The sequence below is a fragment of the Acanthopagrus latus genome, chromosome 8 (assembly GCF_904848185.1).
Source record: "Acanthopagrus latus isolate v.2019 chromosome 8, fAcaLat1.1, whole genome shotgun sequence".
Lineage (NCBI taxonomy): Eukaryota > Metazoa > Chordata > Actinopteri > Spariformes > Sparidae > Acanthopagrus > Acanthopagrus latus.
Window position 1 is genome coordinate 1,237,124 of NC_051046.1, and position 18,237 is coordinate 1,255,360.

The following is an 18,237-nucleotide window of genomic DNA, read 5'->3' on the forward strand; positions in this document are numbered from 1 at the left end:
TGGCAGCAAGATCAGAACTTCTACACGCAGGTGACCATTTTAGATCGCGATCGAATCCAGTTTGTGGTTTTTAATGAGAGAAAGAAAAAAGCAGCTTGTGACTGGGATCAAATCGATGCTGATATTGTTTGTTGGGACGGATCTGTCAGCCTGTTCTCTCCCTGCTCGTGTTGTCACGATACTGGAATCTCAGTTTCTCTGATTTTTGTGAAAACATAGATATAAGTTGGCTTGTGTGGCATCAAGTTAATGTTGTCCTGGTGAGTTGGGACTGTGTGGGAGCTGCAGCGCTGCAACGTGCTGTTTTATTCAGGACGACTCGTTGTTCCCTGAGATTTTAAGGAACATGTAGAAAAGTCCTCCTATTGGATGACGTTAACCAAAGTGAGAAAACGTTCCTGGATCTGTCTCTGTGCTGGGCCGAGACTCGGCTTCAGGTTCTGAGATCCTTCTGACAAACCAACAAAACTACAGAGACACAAAGCTGAGAACAAACCTCAGCGCTGGAGGTGAGAAGTCCAAAGCCAGCGATGCTTCTTCCTACGTTTTTATAGTGTCATTTATTCATTTTGCAGATGTTCCCTGAATCTTTGTCTTGTTGTATTTTCTATTAATTAAGTTTAGCTTCCTGTCGGCGGCGCTCTGAGCCGAGCCAGCTGTTTCCTCCTCAAGCTGTGATCTTTTCAAACGTTTTCATCAAATGTTACACAAACGGGAGGACGTGGTGCGTTAATGGGAGACGATGTTCATCTTTACTTAAACTAACACTGATTTTGAACGATTGTTCTGCAGGTGATGTTTCTGACAGTCAGTGTGCGACACGAGTTCACAGTGAGATTATAACTCAGCGCGTCGTGATCCAGCAGATCCTCGGACACAACGTCACCTTCAAACACACGTGACACCTGCGGTTTGATTCAAGAGGAGCTCGAGTGATTTTCCACCTCAGTGTGTCGCGACTTCAGCTGGTGTAAAGTGTGTAAAGCCAGACACACAAATCCAGAGCAGCTGTGGGAGGTCTGATAAATCTCCTCTGGTGATGTCACTCGAGTCAGCGCCAGTTGAACGCTGCAGCAGTTTTGATTGGACAGTCATAAAAACGAGACAGCTGAGGTCTCCGACGTCGTGTCTGTCGTCTCCATGAGGTCTGATCCAGCAGCGGCTCCGTCGTGACGGCGTCGTCTTGTTTTCTCGGAGGTGGTGGAGGCTGCAGGAATAGTTCAGGGTAACTAGTTTAGGTCTGAATCCATTTGTGAGCTCCAACAATGAGCCCAGCATACATCATCATTTACGTGACAAATGAGTTTCCATCACTATTTGTTACACGCTGTATTTGTTTTCCCAGAAATTCTCCCTCAAGCGTCCGTCTGAGAGACGGAGAGAATATTGCTGTTTGGAGAAAAAAAACTATGAATCTCAGAAAAGCTCGAAGAGACTTTGAGCAGATATTAGTTTTTATTGTAAAGAGAAAAAAAAAGCTCAGAGAGAAAAGTTACAGCGCTGACGTGATCAGGACACAGAATGAGTTTCAGGTCGGAGCTCAAAGGTCGAAGTTCTCTCGGCTGTTTCAGGAGAAGATACAGGTTCTCCTTCCTCTGGACAGCAGCATCTGTTAGAGCAGCTTTAAATTCAACATTTTGTGCATTCATGATAGAGAGTGACTGTTAACTATTATACCACCAGAATGTGTTTCTGATGGAGATAAAATGAATGAATGCAACATGGAAGAAACTCAGATCAACTGACATGTGACCTGATGGTTCCGTCTGGTGCTCGACTGACATACAAAAGGTAAAAGAAGTAATAATGACAAAAATACTGTTGATCTGCTGATATCAGAAGTTAAAGAGCTCATCATGATATTATTGGATCATTATGTTGCTCTTGTGTCAATGCAGCATAATTTGTTGTTTTGTCATTAGTGAAAAACAAAATTGACCTTGAAGTTGAAAAAGGAGCCTCATATAAGAAACAATACTGAAATCAAAAGCAGGAAAAGTCAGGTGAGATCTGGTGTGGATTGTTGTTGCTGGAGGACAGAAGTTCCACTTGTTGTACACAAACAGTGTTGTCAGTGCTGGTGTTCATGTGTAGAGACCCTGGTGATGCTACAGGCAAAGTTTCATGTTGTGTCGAGACTTCTTACTGTTTTAAACATAGAGATTTTCATGCTAGCGTAAAAGTGCCCGTAGCACTCCCACTGAAAATGAGTTGGACCCTAAAACGAAAATACGGTAAATCTTAAAAGTGGCTCTTTCATCATAATTATGCTTTTACATGAACGTTTGACTCGGGTACATTCACAAAAAAAAGCCTAGGTTGCATTTTGGCGAGAGCTTCACTTTAAAGGAACAGTTCGCCCAGAAATTTGTGCGTATCAGTCATCGTGTCCTCCGTGCTGGTATGAAGTCAGGTGAAGTCTCATTTCTGGAGCGTCACAGTGAAACAAGGTTGCAGCATTCTCCACTTCTGGAAGCTCCGAGATCCCAAATGATTTGAAAAATGAAATTCACACGGCAGCTTCAGACGAGCTGCACGCTGTCACTTTCAGCTGAGCAGCTACAGTGAAGATTTCAGACTGATAAAGTACAAATGAATAATGTATTTAAATTCAGTTTGGGATCTTGGATCACGCTGGACGAGACTTTTTATGTTTTTTTGACGTTTCTCTGTTTAAAATCCACGTCAGGTGTTGAGCAGAACGCTGTTTGTGAGAAATTTTTGTGGACAGCGAAACTTCTCCTGACTTTCCAACGACATGATGAATCAAAATAACTTCATTTTAATTTTTGGGTAAACTTATCCTTTAACAGCTCTGTCTGAACTGAAACTTGTGCTGAACAGGTTTGTAACCTGATTGCAGCTCTCATGCAGGGAGTGAATATCCAGAGGAAGTCCTGTCCTTATTCAATCAGTCACAGTGGAGTGATCGTCCTCCTGCTGTCAGTCAGAAACAGACAGGAATGTTTTTCTTGTGCGGTCTTATCAAAAGAAAGATGCTGCGAGTCCTCTGAGACATCATGTGGTGAAACTGGAGGATGAACATTGACGTATTGCTCGTGGAGCTCTGGAGACGAAGCTGCTGCATGTTGACGTGAGAAAACTGAGCGTTTGTTCGCCGTCGAGAGGCTTCGGCTCGTTCGCTGCCCCCCCTCGTTCAGCCAGCGTGGAAATGTGCTGAATTTCAATCCGCACAGTTAAAGATGCTTTAGTGGACTGCTGTTAATCATGAGCGAGGCTTAAATACAGCAGGAGGGAGGGAGACGGAGGTTCTGGTGAATTAGGCAGGCAGTGAAGGGAACGTCAGAGCAGATCGCCTTGTAGCATCTCAACTCTGACTGCACATACAAGCAGCTCCTGACTCATGTTGCACATCACACACCAGCATACGCTGTGCGTCCACACCGGCTCCGACTCGAGCTGACGAGGCCGGGACACTTTCAGCTCGTTAGCGCTCCGGAAGCATCCCGGTGGCTCAGTCTCCTGAGGGACATGCAGCTCGTTAATGTGAATCCTCGGGTTTAAACGCTGCATGTCGCCCCAGAACCTCTCCTGCTTCTCCTCACTGTGGGTGGGTGATGAAGACAGAAATGCCTCCCCTCCCTTCTGGAAACAACCTCTGCTTCATCCTCTCTGTGACTTCAGAGGATGAACCTGTGGAGTGACACTGACACGGACGAGACTCGACTACAACACAATCTCTTCTCTCTCCGAAGCGTAAAAACAACGAGCAGCTGAGGCGACGGGACGGGAGGAAGACTTGAGGAGCTGCGACGACCTCGCACGCATCTCAAACCTGCGACAAAAATCCCCAGCCCTGTTTTCTTATTCCCCTCAGCTGTCAGAACCGCAGGCTGAGCCGCCACAGCACTCAAGGACTACCGCAGTCCTCCCAACACACACACACACACTCCCACACACACACACACACACACAAGTCGTCAGACAGCGATGAAACACTCACCAGTAGAAGCCGCATCCATCACGTCCCATGCAGCAGCAGATATTCAGCAGGTATTCCTGACATGGCTGCAGCAGCAGAGTGTGTGTGTGTGTGTGTGTGTGTGTGTGTGTGTCTGCGTGTGTGTGTGTTTTATTCAAGGCACGCAGCGCTGCATGTTAACATCCAGCAGCAGCAGAAGCAGCTATTTTCCTGTTTTCCTCGAGTATCTCCAAGAACCAGCGTCTTCTCTCCTCTCTCCTCCTCTCCACAGCGACAGAGATGTAGGGAGCGAGGGGGGGCGAGAGACACTGAGAGAGAGAGAGAGAGAGAGGGAGAGAGAGAGAGACAGAGAGAGAGAGAGAGAGACACTGAGAGAGAGAGAGAGAGAGAGAGAGAGAGAGAGAGAGAGAGAGAGAGAGAGAGAGAGAGAGAGAGAGAGAGAGAGAGAGAGAGAGACACTGAGAGAGAGAGAGAGAGACACTGAGAGAGAGAGAGAGAGAGAGAGAGACACTGAGAGAGAGAGAGAGAGAGAGAGACAGAGAGAGAGAGAGACACAGAGAGAGAGAGAGAGACAGAGAGAGAGAGACAGAGAGAGACACTGAGAGAGAGAGAGAGAGAGAGAGAGACAGAGAGAGAGAGACAGAGAGAGAGAGAGAGAATTAAATGGAGAGAGGGGAGAGAGACACTGAGAGTGAGTGATAGGTTGTGTTTGTCGTTCCTCCATCCTTCCTCTCCTCTGCTGTTGGAGAGGAGATCATCCATCACTCTATTACACACACACACACAGACACACACACACAAACACACACACACACACACACACACACACACACTAATGCACACACACTGATACATTCCAGTTCCCCAGAGACCGACCAATGAGTGTTCAGCTCTGCGGCTGTGGGTGAATCCAATTGGCTCAGCGAGCTGTCAGTCAGCCGTGATCCCTTCTATCCCCACGGCAACGGAGAGGAGGGGGTGATGGGGCAGAAAGAAAGAGGAGGAGGAGGAGAAGGAGACGTATAGGACAAAGATGAGGAGAGAGAGAGACGTGAGGAGGAGGAAGAAATGTAGGAGAGGAGGAGAACAGGGGAGGAGGAGGAAGACGAGGGAGAGCCAGAGGGAGGAAGGTCCGTCTCCCTGAGGGGGTCACTGAGGGAGTAATAGAGCCCTGATGTTCTGGACCAGGTCCAGGTCTTTGTGGGGTTTGATTGGTGGAAACAAACCTGAACCTGACTTCAGATGAAATCAGACTCTTCAAACTGCGGCTGAAGTGAAAAACAGTAAAACTCAACAAGTACCTTTTGGACCGGCAGGTGCAGCCGGTGGTTCCTGTGTGTGGTACCACAGCAACTGTATCTACCTGTAGGAGAGGACGAATAACAATCTGATTCATAACAGAGTGTCTGGTGATTGAAACAAACAAAAACAGCAACATCATATGTGACAGAAAATCTGCTTAAATTAGCATTTTAACGTTTCTGCAAACCACAGAGGAGTCGGAATAAGAGCCGTGATGATCCGGCTGGGTTTACAGCTGCTGCTGGCTCACGTCCGGTCTCAGAGACCCGTCTGCAGCACAACGTCTGGGACCGACAGAGCAGCTGGACTCTGTGTTTACAACATGGATGCTCGGTGCTCTCACACAGTGGCTGTGTCTCAGTTCAGGGTCTGCGTCCTCTGAAGGACTCGGCCTCTGTGGTCTGTGAAGGCGAGTCCTTCAGAGACCTTGTTAACCTGGTCAGCCGTTGTTAAATGTGACAGTTTAGCCTCTGGAGCATTTCCTGGTTGCGTCACCAGATGTTTTACCCTTATGTCATGAGTTCTGCCACCCAGGCCCACGAAGGTGACGATCTACGCCACGCAATGTCGCCATTTACTCTCTTTCTTTCTTCTTTTTTGGGGGCACAAAGAATCTTGGGATATGTGAGGCCATGAAGGATCATATCCTCCAGAAACATGGAGAAGAAGGAGCCTCTGGAGGAGCCTTCAGACTGGGACAGACTTCGCTCGGCGTTGTGATGTAACTGACCTTCAGATGCTCCTCTGAAGGATGCAGACCTGAGCTGAGACACAGCAGCTGTGTCCCAGATGTTGAACCCTCGATGTGAAGCCGACCACAGTATCACCACCATCTTGTTGTTCTGTAATTTGTGCGGCATGAAGGAGTTTATGAACTTTGATTTTGTTACGTGACCTTGCGTGTATGATGACCTGTAAATATCTGTACACAGCAGCTGATTTGCTGTAAAGTGTAAAGCTCCTCCAGCTGTTGTGAGGAAAGTGAAGCATCTTGTTTGTCAGTTAGTGAGAAACAGTGACATCATTAGTATCCAGTGAAAAACAGCCTTGATTTGTCCGACGTGCAGCCTGTGTTTGATCCAGCGCCGGTCGGAGGCTTTAATCAGCGCGACAGTTTGAAAACATTCTCAGACTATCGAGGATCATCTCGTCCTTCAGATCTGAAACCAGATCTGAATGCACAGACGACCTGAGCAGAGCTGCTCCCTGAGCTTCACACCTCTATGATTTTTCTTCGGCAGTTTCTTCCTGTTTGGGATTTTACGCTCATCGTCTTGTTCATGTTTTATTGTTCCCTCAGGTCGCCCAAGAACCCCCAGCAGAAGATCATCAAGCGGGTCATTGGCCTGGAGGGAGACTTCATCAGGTAGGAAGACGTCCTCATCCTCCCGACTCACACTGACGAAGCAACAAATGTGTTTTGTATCACAGCTCTGGTGTAGTGAAGCAAAGGTATCCTGAGGTTGATGTGAAACAGCCGCCTCACATCTAATCGTATCAGTCTGCAGTCGAGAGGTTCACTGCATCATGCTGGTCTCTGATCAGATTAACAGAAATAATTCTCCACTTGGTTTCTGCACGAACACAAAGCGCTCTCCAGAAACAGAGCCGGCGAATTTACAACTCTGTCCTCTTTGTTGTGGCGAACACCAGAAATCAATGTCTGCCTTTTTAAGTCGTGGAGAATAAATTAGTACATTTGCATGAGATGCTTTAACGAAAAGATGAATACAACAATACATTTTTAGTTTTCTAACAGTTTTCATCCATGCTGACCATCACAGATGTCTGAAAACTCAAATCCCTTCATGTAGTTAAACTACAGATTTTATTTTGGTGGTAACCATCATCATCAGTATTGTTGACTAAACTTGAAGAAAACAGTATGAAGGGTTCGTTCTTTGGTGATGGATCAACAAAGACAATCAAGAGAAATAAAACTCAGCTCAACATCAGCTGATGGGGAAGATTTTCAAAAATGAACGTATGACGATATTTTGTGTGACATTTCTGCATCAGATTGTCTAAAAATGACTCGACTTTTGTTCTGTATTTTGTGACGTTTGTACCTAAATGATCCCAGATGTTCAACACTGTTCACACACAGATCTATAAATCAATCAAAGAACTCCAGCTGATCAAAGTTGCTCATGTACATTTGACACCACCACCTTCTCCTCCACCTCTCAGAGCTTCACTGACAAGTTGTCAGCGGTGTGGAACGACTGCAGCTGGTTGTTGGTTCTCCGTCAGGTCGGGAGGATTTTAAAGTCGCTGTGATGAGACATTAGAGGAGACTTTCAGCCTGAGTGACAGCAGATCCTGAGCAGCCAATCACTGATGCAGGAGGTGATGGACGGGAGCCAGACGTCTCCCGGGACGACGCCACATCCTGAAAACACATTCATGCAGCAGATTGAGATTTAAAGAGGAACTCCATCAGTGTGTCACGTCAGTGTGTTGAGGTTTATCTGAAGCAGTCCTCCTCTCCTCCTCCTGAGGATATAAAGTCCTCCTCTCCTCCTCCTGAGGATATAAAGTCCTCCTCTCCTCCTCCTGAGGATATAAAGTCCTCCTCTCCTCCTCCTGAGGATATAAAGTCCTCCTCTCCTCCTCCTGAGGATATAAAGTCCTCCTCTCCTCCTCCTGAGGATATAAAGTCCTCCTCTCCTCCCGATGATATAAAGTCCTCCTCTCCTCCTCCTGAGGATATAAAGTCCTCCTCTCCTCCTCCTGAGGATATAAAGTCCTCCTCTCCTCCTCCTGAGGATATAAAGTCCTCCTCTCCTCCTCCTGATGATATAAAGTCCGCCTCTCCTCCTCCTGATGATATAAAGTCCTCCTCTCCTCCTCCTGAGGATATAAAGTCCTCCTCTCCTCCTCCTGATGATATAAAGCCCGCCTCTCCTCCTCCTGAGGATATAAAGTCCTCCTCTCCTCCTCCTGATGATATAAATCCCTCCTCTCCTCCTCCTGAGGATATAAAGTCCTCCTCTCCTCCTCCTGATGATATAAAGTCCTCCTCTCCTCCTCCTGATGACCTGAGGATATAAAGTCCTCCTCTCCTCCTCCTGAGGATATAAAGTCCTCCTCTCCTCCTCCTGATGATATAAAGTCCTCCTCTCCTCCTCCTGAGGATATAAAGTCCTCCTCTCCTCCTCCTGATGATATAAAGTGCTCCTCTCCTCCTCCTGATGATATAAAGTCCTCCTCTCCTCCTCCTGAGGATATAAAGTCCTCCTCTCCTCCTCCTGATGATATAAAGTCCTCCTCTCCTCCTCCTGAGGATATAAAGTCCTCCTCTCCTCCTCCTGATGATATAAAGTCCTCCTCTCCTCCTCCTGATGATATAAAGTCCTCCTCTCCTCCCGATGATATAAAGTCCTCCTCTCCTCCTCCTGAGGATATAAAGTCCTCCTCTCCTCCTCCTCCTGATATAAAGTCCTCCTCTCCTCCTCCTGAGGATATAAAGTCCTCCTCTCCTCCCGATGATATAAAGTCCTCCTCTCCTCCTCCTGAGGATATAAAGTCCTCCTCTCCTCCTCCTGAGGATATAAAGTCCTCCTCTCCTCCCGATGATATAAAGTCCTCCTCTCCTCCTCCTCCTGATATAAAGTCCTCCTCTCCTCCTCCTGAGGATATAAAGTCCTCCTCTCCTCCTCCTGAGCATATAAAGTCCTCGTCTCCTCCTCCTGATGATATAAAGTCCTCCTCTCCTCCTCCTGATGATATAAAGTCCTCCTCTCCTCCTCCTGATGATATAAAGTCCTCCTCTCCTCCTCCTGAGGATATAAAGTCCTCCTCTCCTCCTCCTGAGGATATAAAGTCCTCCTCTCCTCCTCCCGATGATATAAAGTCCTCCTCTCCTCCTCCTGAGGATATAAAGTCCTCCTCTCCTCCTCCTGAGGATATAAAGTCCTGCTCGCTCGTGGTAGAAACGTGACGCTCTGCTTCTGAAACTTCGGTTGGGATATGGAGGATGGAACGTCGCACATGTGAGCACGTTGTGTCGAGGAACAAGTTGCATTGTCAGTGATGTGGGCGACAGATTTTAACAAGAAGGAAGAAGAAGTGTGTCTAAGCAAAAAGAGGATGTTTCTGTGTCTGCTGCATCGATTCTGATTTTAAAAATGTGCAGAAGATGAAATGGAGAGACGACAGACACCGACGATGGGCACTAACAGAAGCAGAGATTGCTCTCCTGGTGTTTGAGGAACATGCAGTAACAGTCTCTCTGACGCCCTGTGGTACATTAAACATGCTCCAGTGACGCCTGGGGGGCCTTCAGGTGCAGATAATGCGATGCGGTCCGTTCAGCTGCTCGGCCACTGAGTGCAGTACACCTTTAAATAAGTTTCAGTTATTTGTGATCCAGTCAGCTCGAGCAGCATCGCTGTCTCACTCCAGGACAACTTAGTCTTTCTTCTCTTTTAGTTTTTGAGGTGACTTTCACCAGTTGTTGTGTTCAAGACGTGTGACTTTGTCTCACTAATAGCTGTGGTTTCTCTGCACGGCTGAAGGAACAGGCCTTCCACCGATGACGAGAGTAGATTTGAAGTGGCCGATCGCTGCTGGCACCGTGTGTCGTGTTTGCCAGGTGGGTGAACAAATTGGAAAAAGGATTTTGGTGCAGTGCACCATGAAACCAACATGTCAAACTGCTGAGAGCGCCGTGGCAGTCGCTCAACTCACAGTCGAGCTGAAGTTTTTTTTTATTTCATGCTTCAAACTGGAAACTAGATCCAACCTCCACACACTCAAGAAACAGAAATACAACTAATTAATCTCACTGAGGGTTAATCAACATGACTGAAACATGTTCTGTGTCATCTGATTTCACCAAATTCAGCCTGAGCAACAAACATTTTGTTTCAAATTAGATGATGAAACTGTTTTTAATCTCGACTGACCTCCGTCCCTCCAGCAGCAGGTTGAGTCTCTCTCAGCTCAGAGAGTTTTCTGTTTCCTCCATTGTGACGTGTCGTGGTTTCTTACGACAAATGTACTTATTATAAGTCGCTTTGGACAAAAGCGACTGATAAATTCCCCACATGTAAATGTAAAATAAAATAAGAGGGAATAATTCATCTCAGTTTGGTGACTGGATCAGGAGAATCTCGCCTCGTTCTTTAGTTTGGGTGAATGTACCCGAGTCAAACCTTCATGTAAAAGCAGAATTATGATGAAAGAGCCACTTTTAAGATTTTCTGTATTTTTGTTTTCAGGTCAAACTCATTTTCAATGGGAGTGCTACGGGCACTTTTACGATAGCATGAAAATCTCTATGTTTAAAACAGTAAGAAGTCTCGACACAACATGAAACGTTGCTGGTAGCATCACCAGGGTCTCTACACATGAACACCAGCACTGACAACACTGTTTGTGTACACAGAGTTTAATGAAAAGAAAGTTTTTGAACAGCTCATGTTAGCAGTAGCTTGTTCCGCTCGCCGCCAAAAACTTTCTTTTTAGTAACTCTGTAAACACAAACAATGTTCTGTGACTCATACATTCACAAAAAAGCCTAGGTTGCATTTTGGTGAGTTTCACTTTAAGTATAAAGAAAACTTTAGTAAACTGCCGTCAGCTCTTCTGTGCGTCTGACTGTCAGCTGCCTGTTCATGTTCAGACGCCTCTCGTCCTGAAGACAGAAGGAGATGTGCAGCACCGTTACAGTTAAAAAGAAAACCAAGCTAATTGTTATTTCCCCGGTGTGAGACGAGTGTGATTGCTCTAAAGCAGACTTCACTGGAGTATTTTAAGTTTTCAAACCTAATGTTGGCTTGAAATTGGTCTTGAATTGCATTTGAACCGGCATTAAGAACACATTAAGGTTCGGCTGCAGAAAGCTATTTTTATTCTTTGTGTGTGTGTGTGTGTGTGTGTGTGTGTGTGTGTGTGTGAGTGTGTGTGTGTGTGTGTGTGTGTGTGTGTGTGTGTGTGTGTGTGTGTGTGTGTGTGTGTGTGTGTGTGTGTGTGTGTGTGTGTGTGTGAGTCACGCTCCTCTCCGTGGATTTCCTTCAGCAGGATGTGGGAGCTGTTCTCAGGCCTGTTACGCTGCGTTCTCATGAGGAAATGAGCTCCACAGTTCAGATAATGAGACGCAGCAGGAGGACGGAGCGCCGGCCGGCCGGCTGCCTCTGACACAGCGACTCCTCCGGCGCTCGCCGTCTGATTGGTCGATGGGGTTTTTCATTTGGCGCAGAGACCGTTGTGTCAGTCAGTGCGTCTCTCTCTGCATTAGCATTTCAGTTTTTCATTTTTACCTCTTTATGGGATCAGAACACAGCGAGGAGCTCTGAGGAGCAACGTCTCATCCTTCTACATAACCTGACTGTCTGTCATCAGTAGTCACAAACACATTTATGTGCATTTTACTTCCTTTTCTTGTACTCTTGCCTCAAACCTTGCTCAGTATGTATATACTTCTTATATACTGTATACCTGAAGGTAAAATCTGAGGCTGAGTAACGTTTTAATCTCATATTTTTATATATCACTCAATTCTGACCCTTTTAAAGGTTATTTACCTCCTAACTTCATGTAAAAGAGCATTTCTCCTGTGCTGTGGTCAGATCTGAACGTTTCCTCCTGCAGAAGCAGAGCAGCGACTCTTTATTTAAGTCTGTGTCTCAGTCGGCCTATTCTTAGTCCTGCAGCCAATCATCTTGGTCAAGTTCCCACCCCCACACCTGTCAATCACTTTGATGAGCTGTCGGGCATCAAGTGAGTCTGTAAAGCCTCAACAAAAAATCACCGATTAAAAACCAGAACTGACTCACTGATTGATATCAGGGTAGATGTTGCTGTGCCGTGTTCTCCCGTGTCTGCGCTGGTTTTCTCCGGCTTCCTCCTACATCGTTTACTCTAAGTTGAATGTGAGCATAAACGGTTGTTTGTCTCTGTTTGTCAGCCTCGTGATGAACGAGCCACTTATCCAAGGTCGCCCAGTGTCCGCTGGGTCCGGCTCCGGCCCCCCGTGACCCTGAGGAGGATCAGCTGTTTCAGATAATGGATGGATGAATGTCTTAAAACAGTCTTTATACAAACTGCACACACGTGATGCAGATGTCATCAATATGCAGCAGAACACGAGGCTTCAACGCACATCGTGCAGCCGGACAGTGACAGACTGTGACAGGCAGCACACGGTGCTGGCCACGCTGACAGGAAGTGGCAGGACATCAGACCTACAGAGGCGTGTTTACGGTATCATAACACGCCATCATCATGTGATTCATCCCGGCAGCTGTTTGTGGCGAGTGTCACCGTGCAAATTACAGGTCACCGGCTGGGGAGGGGATGAATAATTAACGGGCCTGTGATGGGCTCCCTGGCGGAGGCGGCGCTGACGACGCTGGCTGTCAGCCTGTGTTGTCTTCCACCGGGCCGGGCCGACATAAATCACAGCTCTGGTTTCAATTCCGCCGTGCGGGCCAGACGGTCTGCTCGCCACAGAACCGTCAGCCGCAGAGAGAGGATTGTTTTACAGATCCATCTCCAAACAGAGAGGCTCACACCGGGCGTAAATCTCCCACCGTCGCTGTCAGGCCCGAGGAAACTAAGTGGGAGTGTTGATGGCGGCGTGGTGCAGGAGAATCTGCAATGAACTAATGGTAAGACATAAATAAAGTTTATTTGTCTGTTAAACCATTATATGGGTCCCATTCCAGCAGGAGGCAGCCATCACTGACACCTGAAGTCACACAGAGACACAACAACACATCAACTGATGGCACCTCTGAAGGAACAGGAAGTGAAGACAGGACTGAGAATTGGAGTTTGTCAGAGAGTGTGAGGACACATCAGCGCTGATGTTTCTGTCAGAGGCGTTAGCATGCTAACCAGCTAGCCTCCTGACAGCCTGTAGTTTCAGCTGGAGATGTAAAAGCTGCCAGTCGAATAAGTCAACAAGATAAACTCATAAATGTCAAGATATGAAATATTTAGACTCCTGTTTTTCTTCTCAACAGAGAAATATGTGTAATTCCCTCGAAGCACAGCAAACACAAGTGGCTTTAGTTCAGCTGGTTTATGTTTCATCTTCTCTCCAAATCCACCGTGAAAACTCATCGGCTGCGTGCTGAAAATAAGGGAATTATCTTTGATGCCTGAAGGGTCCTTAAACATTTTACAACCACTTAACAGTTGCTTCTTCGCATGTTTCTTAACATGTGAGCATCCTTTTCCTGCTAGCTTCTCCCTTTTCACCTGCACAGAACAGTTAACGATAACTCATCAGCAGACACACTTTATTCAAACTGGACTGGAACTGAGTCCCAGTCTCCTCTGGTTCGGTCCAAATCAATCCTCAGTTCACAGTAACATGAAGATGTTCTGTGTCTACACGCTGATGATGTCCCACTCTCTCTCTCTGTCCTGGTCAGATGAATGACTTAATGACTTCTCAACCAACTTTCTGCTCATCGTGTTTTCAGTATTCAGTCGGCAGCATTACTACATATAACCTGAACCTCTGACTGTTGCTACCTCACGTCAACCCTGAGCTGCACCGGACCGTCTCAGAGTTCATGCATGATGTAATCCGGTCGCTCGTCTGTCTCTCAGTCCTCACATTTTCATCCAATTAAGCTGAGCCGTGGCGGAGTGCACGTCAGGTGTTGTCAGAGATGATGGTTCAGACACGCCGTCGCCCTGCCGGAGCCGCGATCCAGCAGAGAACACAGACGAATCAAAACAAAATAAACAGTGACGCAAAAGTTTGAGCCACTGACAGCTCAGATCTGAAGACATAACGATCACACACACACACTTACACACACACACACACACACACACACAGGTCACAGCAGTCCAGTGTGTGGAGCTGTCAGTCGACCTCTGCCTCATTAAACTCCTTTCAACCTCCTCCGCAATGTTCATCAGCTGCTGTTAACACTGATGAAACGAGCAGTGTGTGTGTGTGTGTGTGTGTGTGTGTGTGTGTGTGTGAGAATATTTAACTCGTCTCTCGGTCTCGGTGAATCTCTCGAACCCTTTTGTTCAGGAGCGACCCAGATTGAGTGGAGTGTGTTCAGACAGCAGCTCGTAGCGTCTGAAGCATCGTCACCGTGTCTTCTTCTGGTTCTCTTGTTATTTGGGTGTGTGAGAGTGTGTGTGAGTGTGTGTATGAGTGTGTCTGCTGTGTCCAGGAATGGATGAGTGTGTCTGCTGTATCTGGGTTAAACCCCTCAGTAACAAGACGCTGTCTGTCCGACTGACTCGGGTTATTTGAGGACAGACTTTGGAACACGTGTTTATAAAAAGATAGTCTGGATCCGTCTTTGTCTTCTGAGAACAGCTTGTTTATCCACTTATGGAAATAATGAATACATCTGTTTGTGTTATCACCACATTAATTTAGGAAATATTTAAATTCTGAATCTGAATTTCTTCCACAAAACTGCAGGCTGCCCCTTTAACGAGCCTAGTGACGTAGTCTGTAGTCCAAAACCTGAATCAGTTTGAGTTCGCTCGTCTCCACATCTGTGAGCTTTCTTACTGCGTTTTCTGTTAAATGTATGAAATAAGGTGTGTAGTTTCCACAGGCTGAAGATATTTACATGTTTTATTCCTCATTAAATGTCCCACAGTTTAATCCTGAAGCTCTTCATGTGCTAACAACAGTTAGCGGTTGCTAACAAGTGTCTGAATGAGACTACAGAGGTTGTCGGGGACATTAAACGTCCTCACAGCAACACGGAGACTCATCTACTCACTAGTCCGTCTTTACAGGCCACTTTAGTTCCACACTGTTCTAACTCTGACTTTACAACTTGGACACTGATCAGTTTATAGAAAACCTGGATAGTAATTGTGCAGTAAGACTCTTAGTGGTGGAGACGTTTCAGTCATGTGACCGTGATGTCGTCTGTTTGTAGCCTAACATTAGCTTCTTACTGCTACACAGTTAATGTAGCTTCACACATCACAGAGTGGAGTTCATCTGTGGAGATTATCTGGATTATTTTTCTGTAATAATTAAGAATACAATTCAGATGAGATGCTAACTTCAGTTAGCCTACAGAAATATGTCATGGCTACAGCGTCCTGTAGGTGTTTGTGATTAAACTATTACTCAACATTATAAGATGGAAGATGGTAACATTGTTTCATAGCAGCTCATCAAAGCACAGAAGAAGTATTTTGTTCTTATTCATTTATTGAGAAATTCTTGAATTACGAAACCCTGCAGCTCAGCTGGCTTCACTGGACGTAGTAACTTCAGTAATATGACTGGTGTTGTGTGTTCCTGTCACACTACGTGATGAAGCACCGAGATGCTTCTTCCTGCTCAGAGGTCAATAACAGAAGAGACCGACGTCGATCTGAAGTTTCCTTCTGCTCTTGTTTCACTGTGAAGTCAATATCACGGTCACAGCTCTGAGCTGAGCTGACTGAAAGGATTCAGTCAACTCAGTCTGAAGTCTGTGTGGCTCGTTAATGGATGAAATTAAAGATTACAGTGTTTGTTCACAGAGTAACTGTGATGAATGTCTAAACAACAGGCTGGTGATGTAACAGTGTGTGAGGGAGGATATTCTCCCTGCGGCCGTTCTGCTCAGATTCTTCATCTCCACAGAGAAAACCCGGTTTGATAAACACGTGAAGTCAGTCGTCGTTGGTTCTGTAAAGATGTCAGTCGCTCCTTCTCCAATGTAGCAGAGAATTAGATTCATATAGACCTTTTTTTATATATATATATTTCTGCAGAAATCTCCTGACTTGTTTTTGTTGTGAGTCAGTAAATTCAGCCGCTGTGGCTAAATCAATATTTATGTATCCAAGGCCTCGTGGTCAGCCGGCCTGCAGGACCAGAGACGCACACTCGCACTCAGAGTCGCAGACAAATTCTCATTTAAAAAAGTCACCGAGGCTGTAATTCACAATGTTCCCCTGCTCAAAGATAAATCAGGACTGGAACAGGCCCATAACAGTCCAGAGGGATGATGAAGGGCGTCGGACCTTCTCCTCATAAACATGACGACCTGATTGGAGCAGCTACAGGAGAGAAGGAACACCACCTCCTCCTCCACCTCGTTAGTCTGAACGTGTCCTCAGATCAGATCTGTGGCTGAGTGAGAAGGCGTTGACGGGACGCTGCAGGGACGATTTAGAGGCTGATGACCGGCGATAATGAAACGACGGTGATAATTGTCCCGCGGAGATTTGATCCGCCATCAACACGGAGCCTCAACCACAATCCTCCCCCGACGCTTTCTTCCTCTCGTTAGAGGTAATGATCTAATTATCCAGCACATCTGAAGACTTAGATTCTGTTTCTCACTTCACTTCCTCAACTTTGACGTTTCATTTGTTTTGCAGACGCTGTTGAATAGAAAAAAACTTGAATTCTGTATTATAATGGGGGAAGATTTAGGTTTGAATTTACACAAGTTCTGCACTGAAAGGTCCAGTGAGGGACGGAGATGGAAAACAGCACCTGCGTTCTTCATCTGAATATTTTAAAACAGCAGCAGTCGTCTTTCTGCAGGTGAGCGTTCATCAGCCAGACAGCAGCCTTCAGTGACTCCACACCAAACAACAACAGAGAGAAACTGTTGTTGTTTGAGCTCAGAGTGAACCCTCCTCACCAACAAATCAATAAAGGATCTCTGAAAAAGAAAATAAACCAACATCTCGAGTTCCTACAGGAGCCCAGAGTGGACAAACCCAACACGGCTCCAGGGACGAGGGGTGTTCAGTTGGTTGTAACATACAAACTGGACCTTTACGTACATATGTGAGGTACTTGTACTTCAATTGTAGTTTTTGGTTTTCCTGATACTTTTTTAGTACTTTTTATCTGGTGCAGGTTTTTGGCGCTCCAGCTGAGGAGCGAATAAAAGCACATTCTGTTCTGAATTAAACTCCCAACAATGAAACAATTATTTTGTCTCAGCTCATTATAGATGTTCTGAAACTCGGCGCTCAGCGAGCCGAGAGAACATTTTGTTGCGCGGCTGCTTGTGGCACTAAAAGGAAGTCAGACATCTTTAAACAAAACCTCTGTGTTGATTTTATTGTCCAGAGAGATTTAACACAAGATTAAAAACAACAAAATCCTTTTTTGTCCTCTCTCTCTCTTCCCTGCAGGACTCTGGGCTACAAGAACCGGTACGTTCGAGTTCCCGACGGTCACTTCTGGATCGAGGGGGATCATCACGGACACAGTCTGGACAGCAACAGCTTTGGGCCGGTACGACACCAACACACGGCTGTTACACAAGGTCCAGTCAGTCGGTCCGAACCGTCTCTACAGTCTTAGTACCGTACAGTACAATTCAGCTGCACTACAGATACAAAACTGATTCTGAGTAACAGAATCATAAATAACAATAAAATAATCAGTACACACTCTCACACACACACACACACACACACACACACACACACACACACATCCTTGTGTCTGACTCTGTTGCCATGGTGACAGATCTAATGGAGACTCATCTCATTATATGAAAGTATTTTTAACTTCTGGTTTTTCTGAGCGTGTGTGTGTAAGTTTGTCCATAAATGTGATGTTTTAAACCAACAAGATCAAAATAACACAAAGACGCAGATTAATATGTCTGATAAATAATAAGATGAAGGAAAATATGTTGTGACTGAATTAATCAGCCGCTGAACGCACCAGAAATACAGGTTTGCATTAATTATAAAAGAAAATGTGACATGATATATATATATTTTTTTATTTTATTTCCTTTTAATGTATTAATTTATCCATTTTTGAGTTAAAAAATGAATGATTTTGTGTCTCTGATGGTTCTGAGCGTTCTGACCTACAGGTACACGTTGACTGACAGCTCTGTTGATGATATAATGAAGCAGAAATGTAAAAAGAAAATGAGAAAATAAATCAGCTGAAGGAAATAAATGAGGGAGAACGCAGAAGGAAAGTAACACATGATTGATACATACGTAACTTATTACTAAAATAAATAGTAGCGTAAAAGAAATGTTGAATTAATGCAAAGATGAATAAA

General features: G+C 45.6%; 2 protein-coding genes across 3 annotated transcripts in view; one reads left to right on the top strand and one right to left on the bottom strand.

Annotated features, from left to right (window-relative positions):
- lrrn3a (leucine rich repeat neuronal 3a) overlaps positions 1 to 4,224 on the bottom strand; it is a 15,313-nt gene extending 11,089 nt beyond the window's left edge. The window contains exon 1 of the mRNA XM_037108490.1: positions 3,965 to 4,224. The gene's annotated coding sequence lies outside the window, so the exon portion shown is untranslated. The remainder of the gene's footprint in view (positions 1 to 3,964) is intronic.
- immp2l (inner mitochondrial membrane peptidase subunit 2) overlaps positions 1 to 18,237 on the top strand; it is a 107,393-nt gene that overhangs the window by 84,108 nt on the left and 5,048 nt on the right. For both annotated transcript variants that reach the window (XM_037108508.1, XM_037108507.1), the window contains exons 4-5: positions 6,546 to 6,611; positions 17,342 to 17,444. In XM_037108508.1, coding sequence (XP_036964403.1) covers positions 6,546 to 6,611; positions 17,342 to 17,444 — 169 coding nt within the window. The remainder of the gene's footprint in view (positions 1 to 6,545; positions 6,612 to 17,341; positions 17,445 to 18,237) is intronic.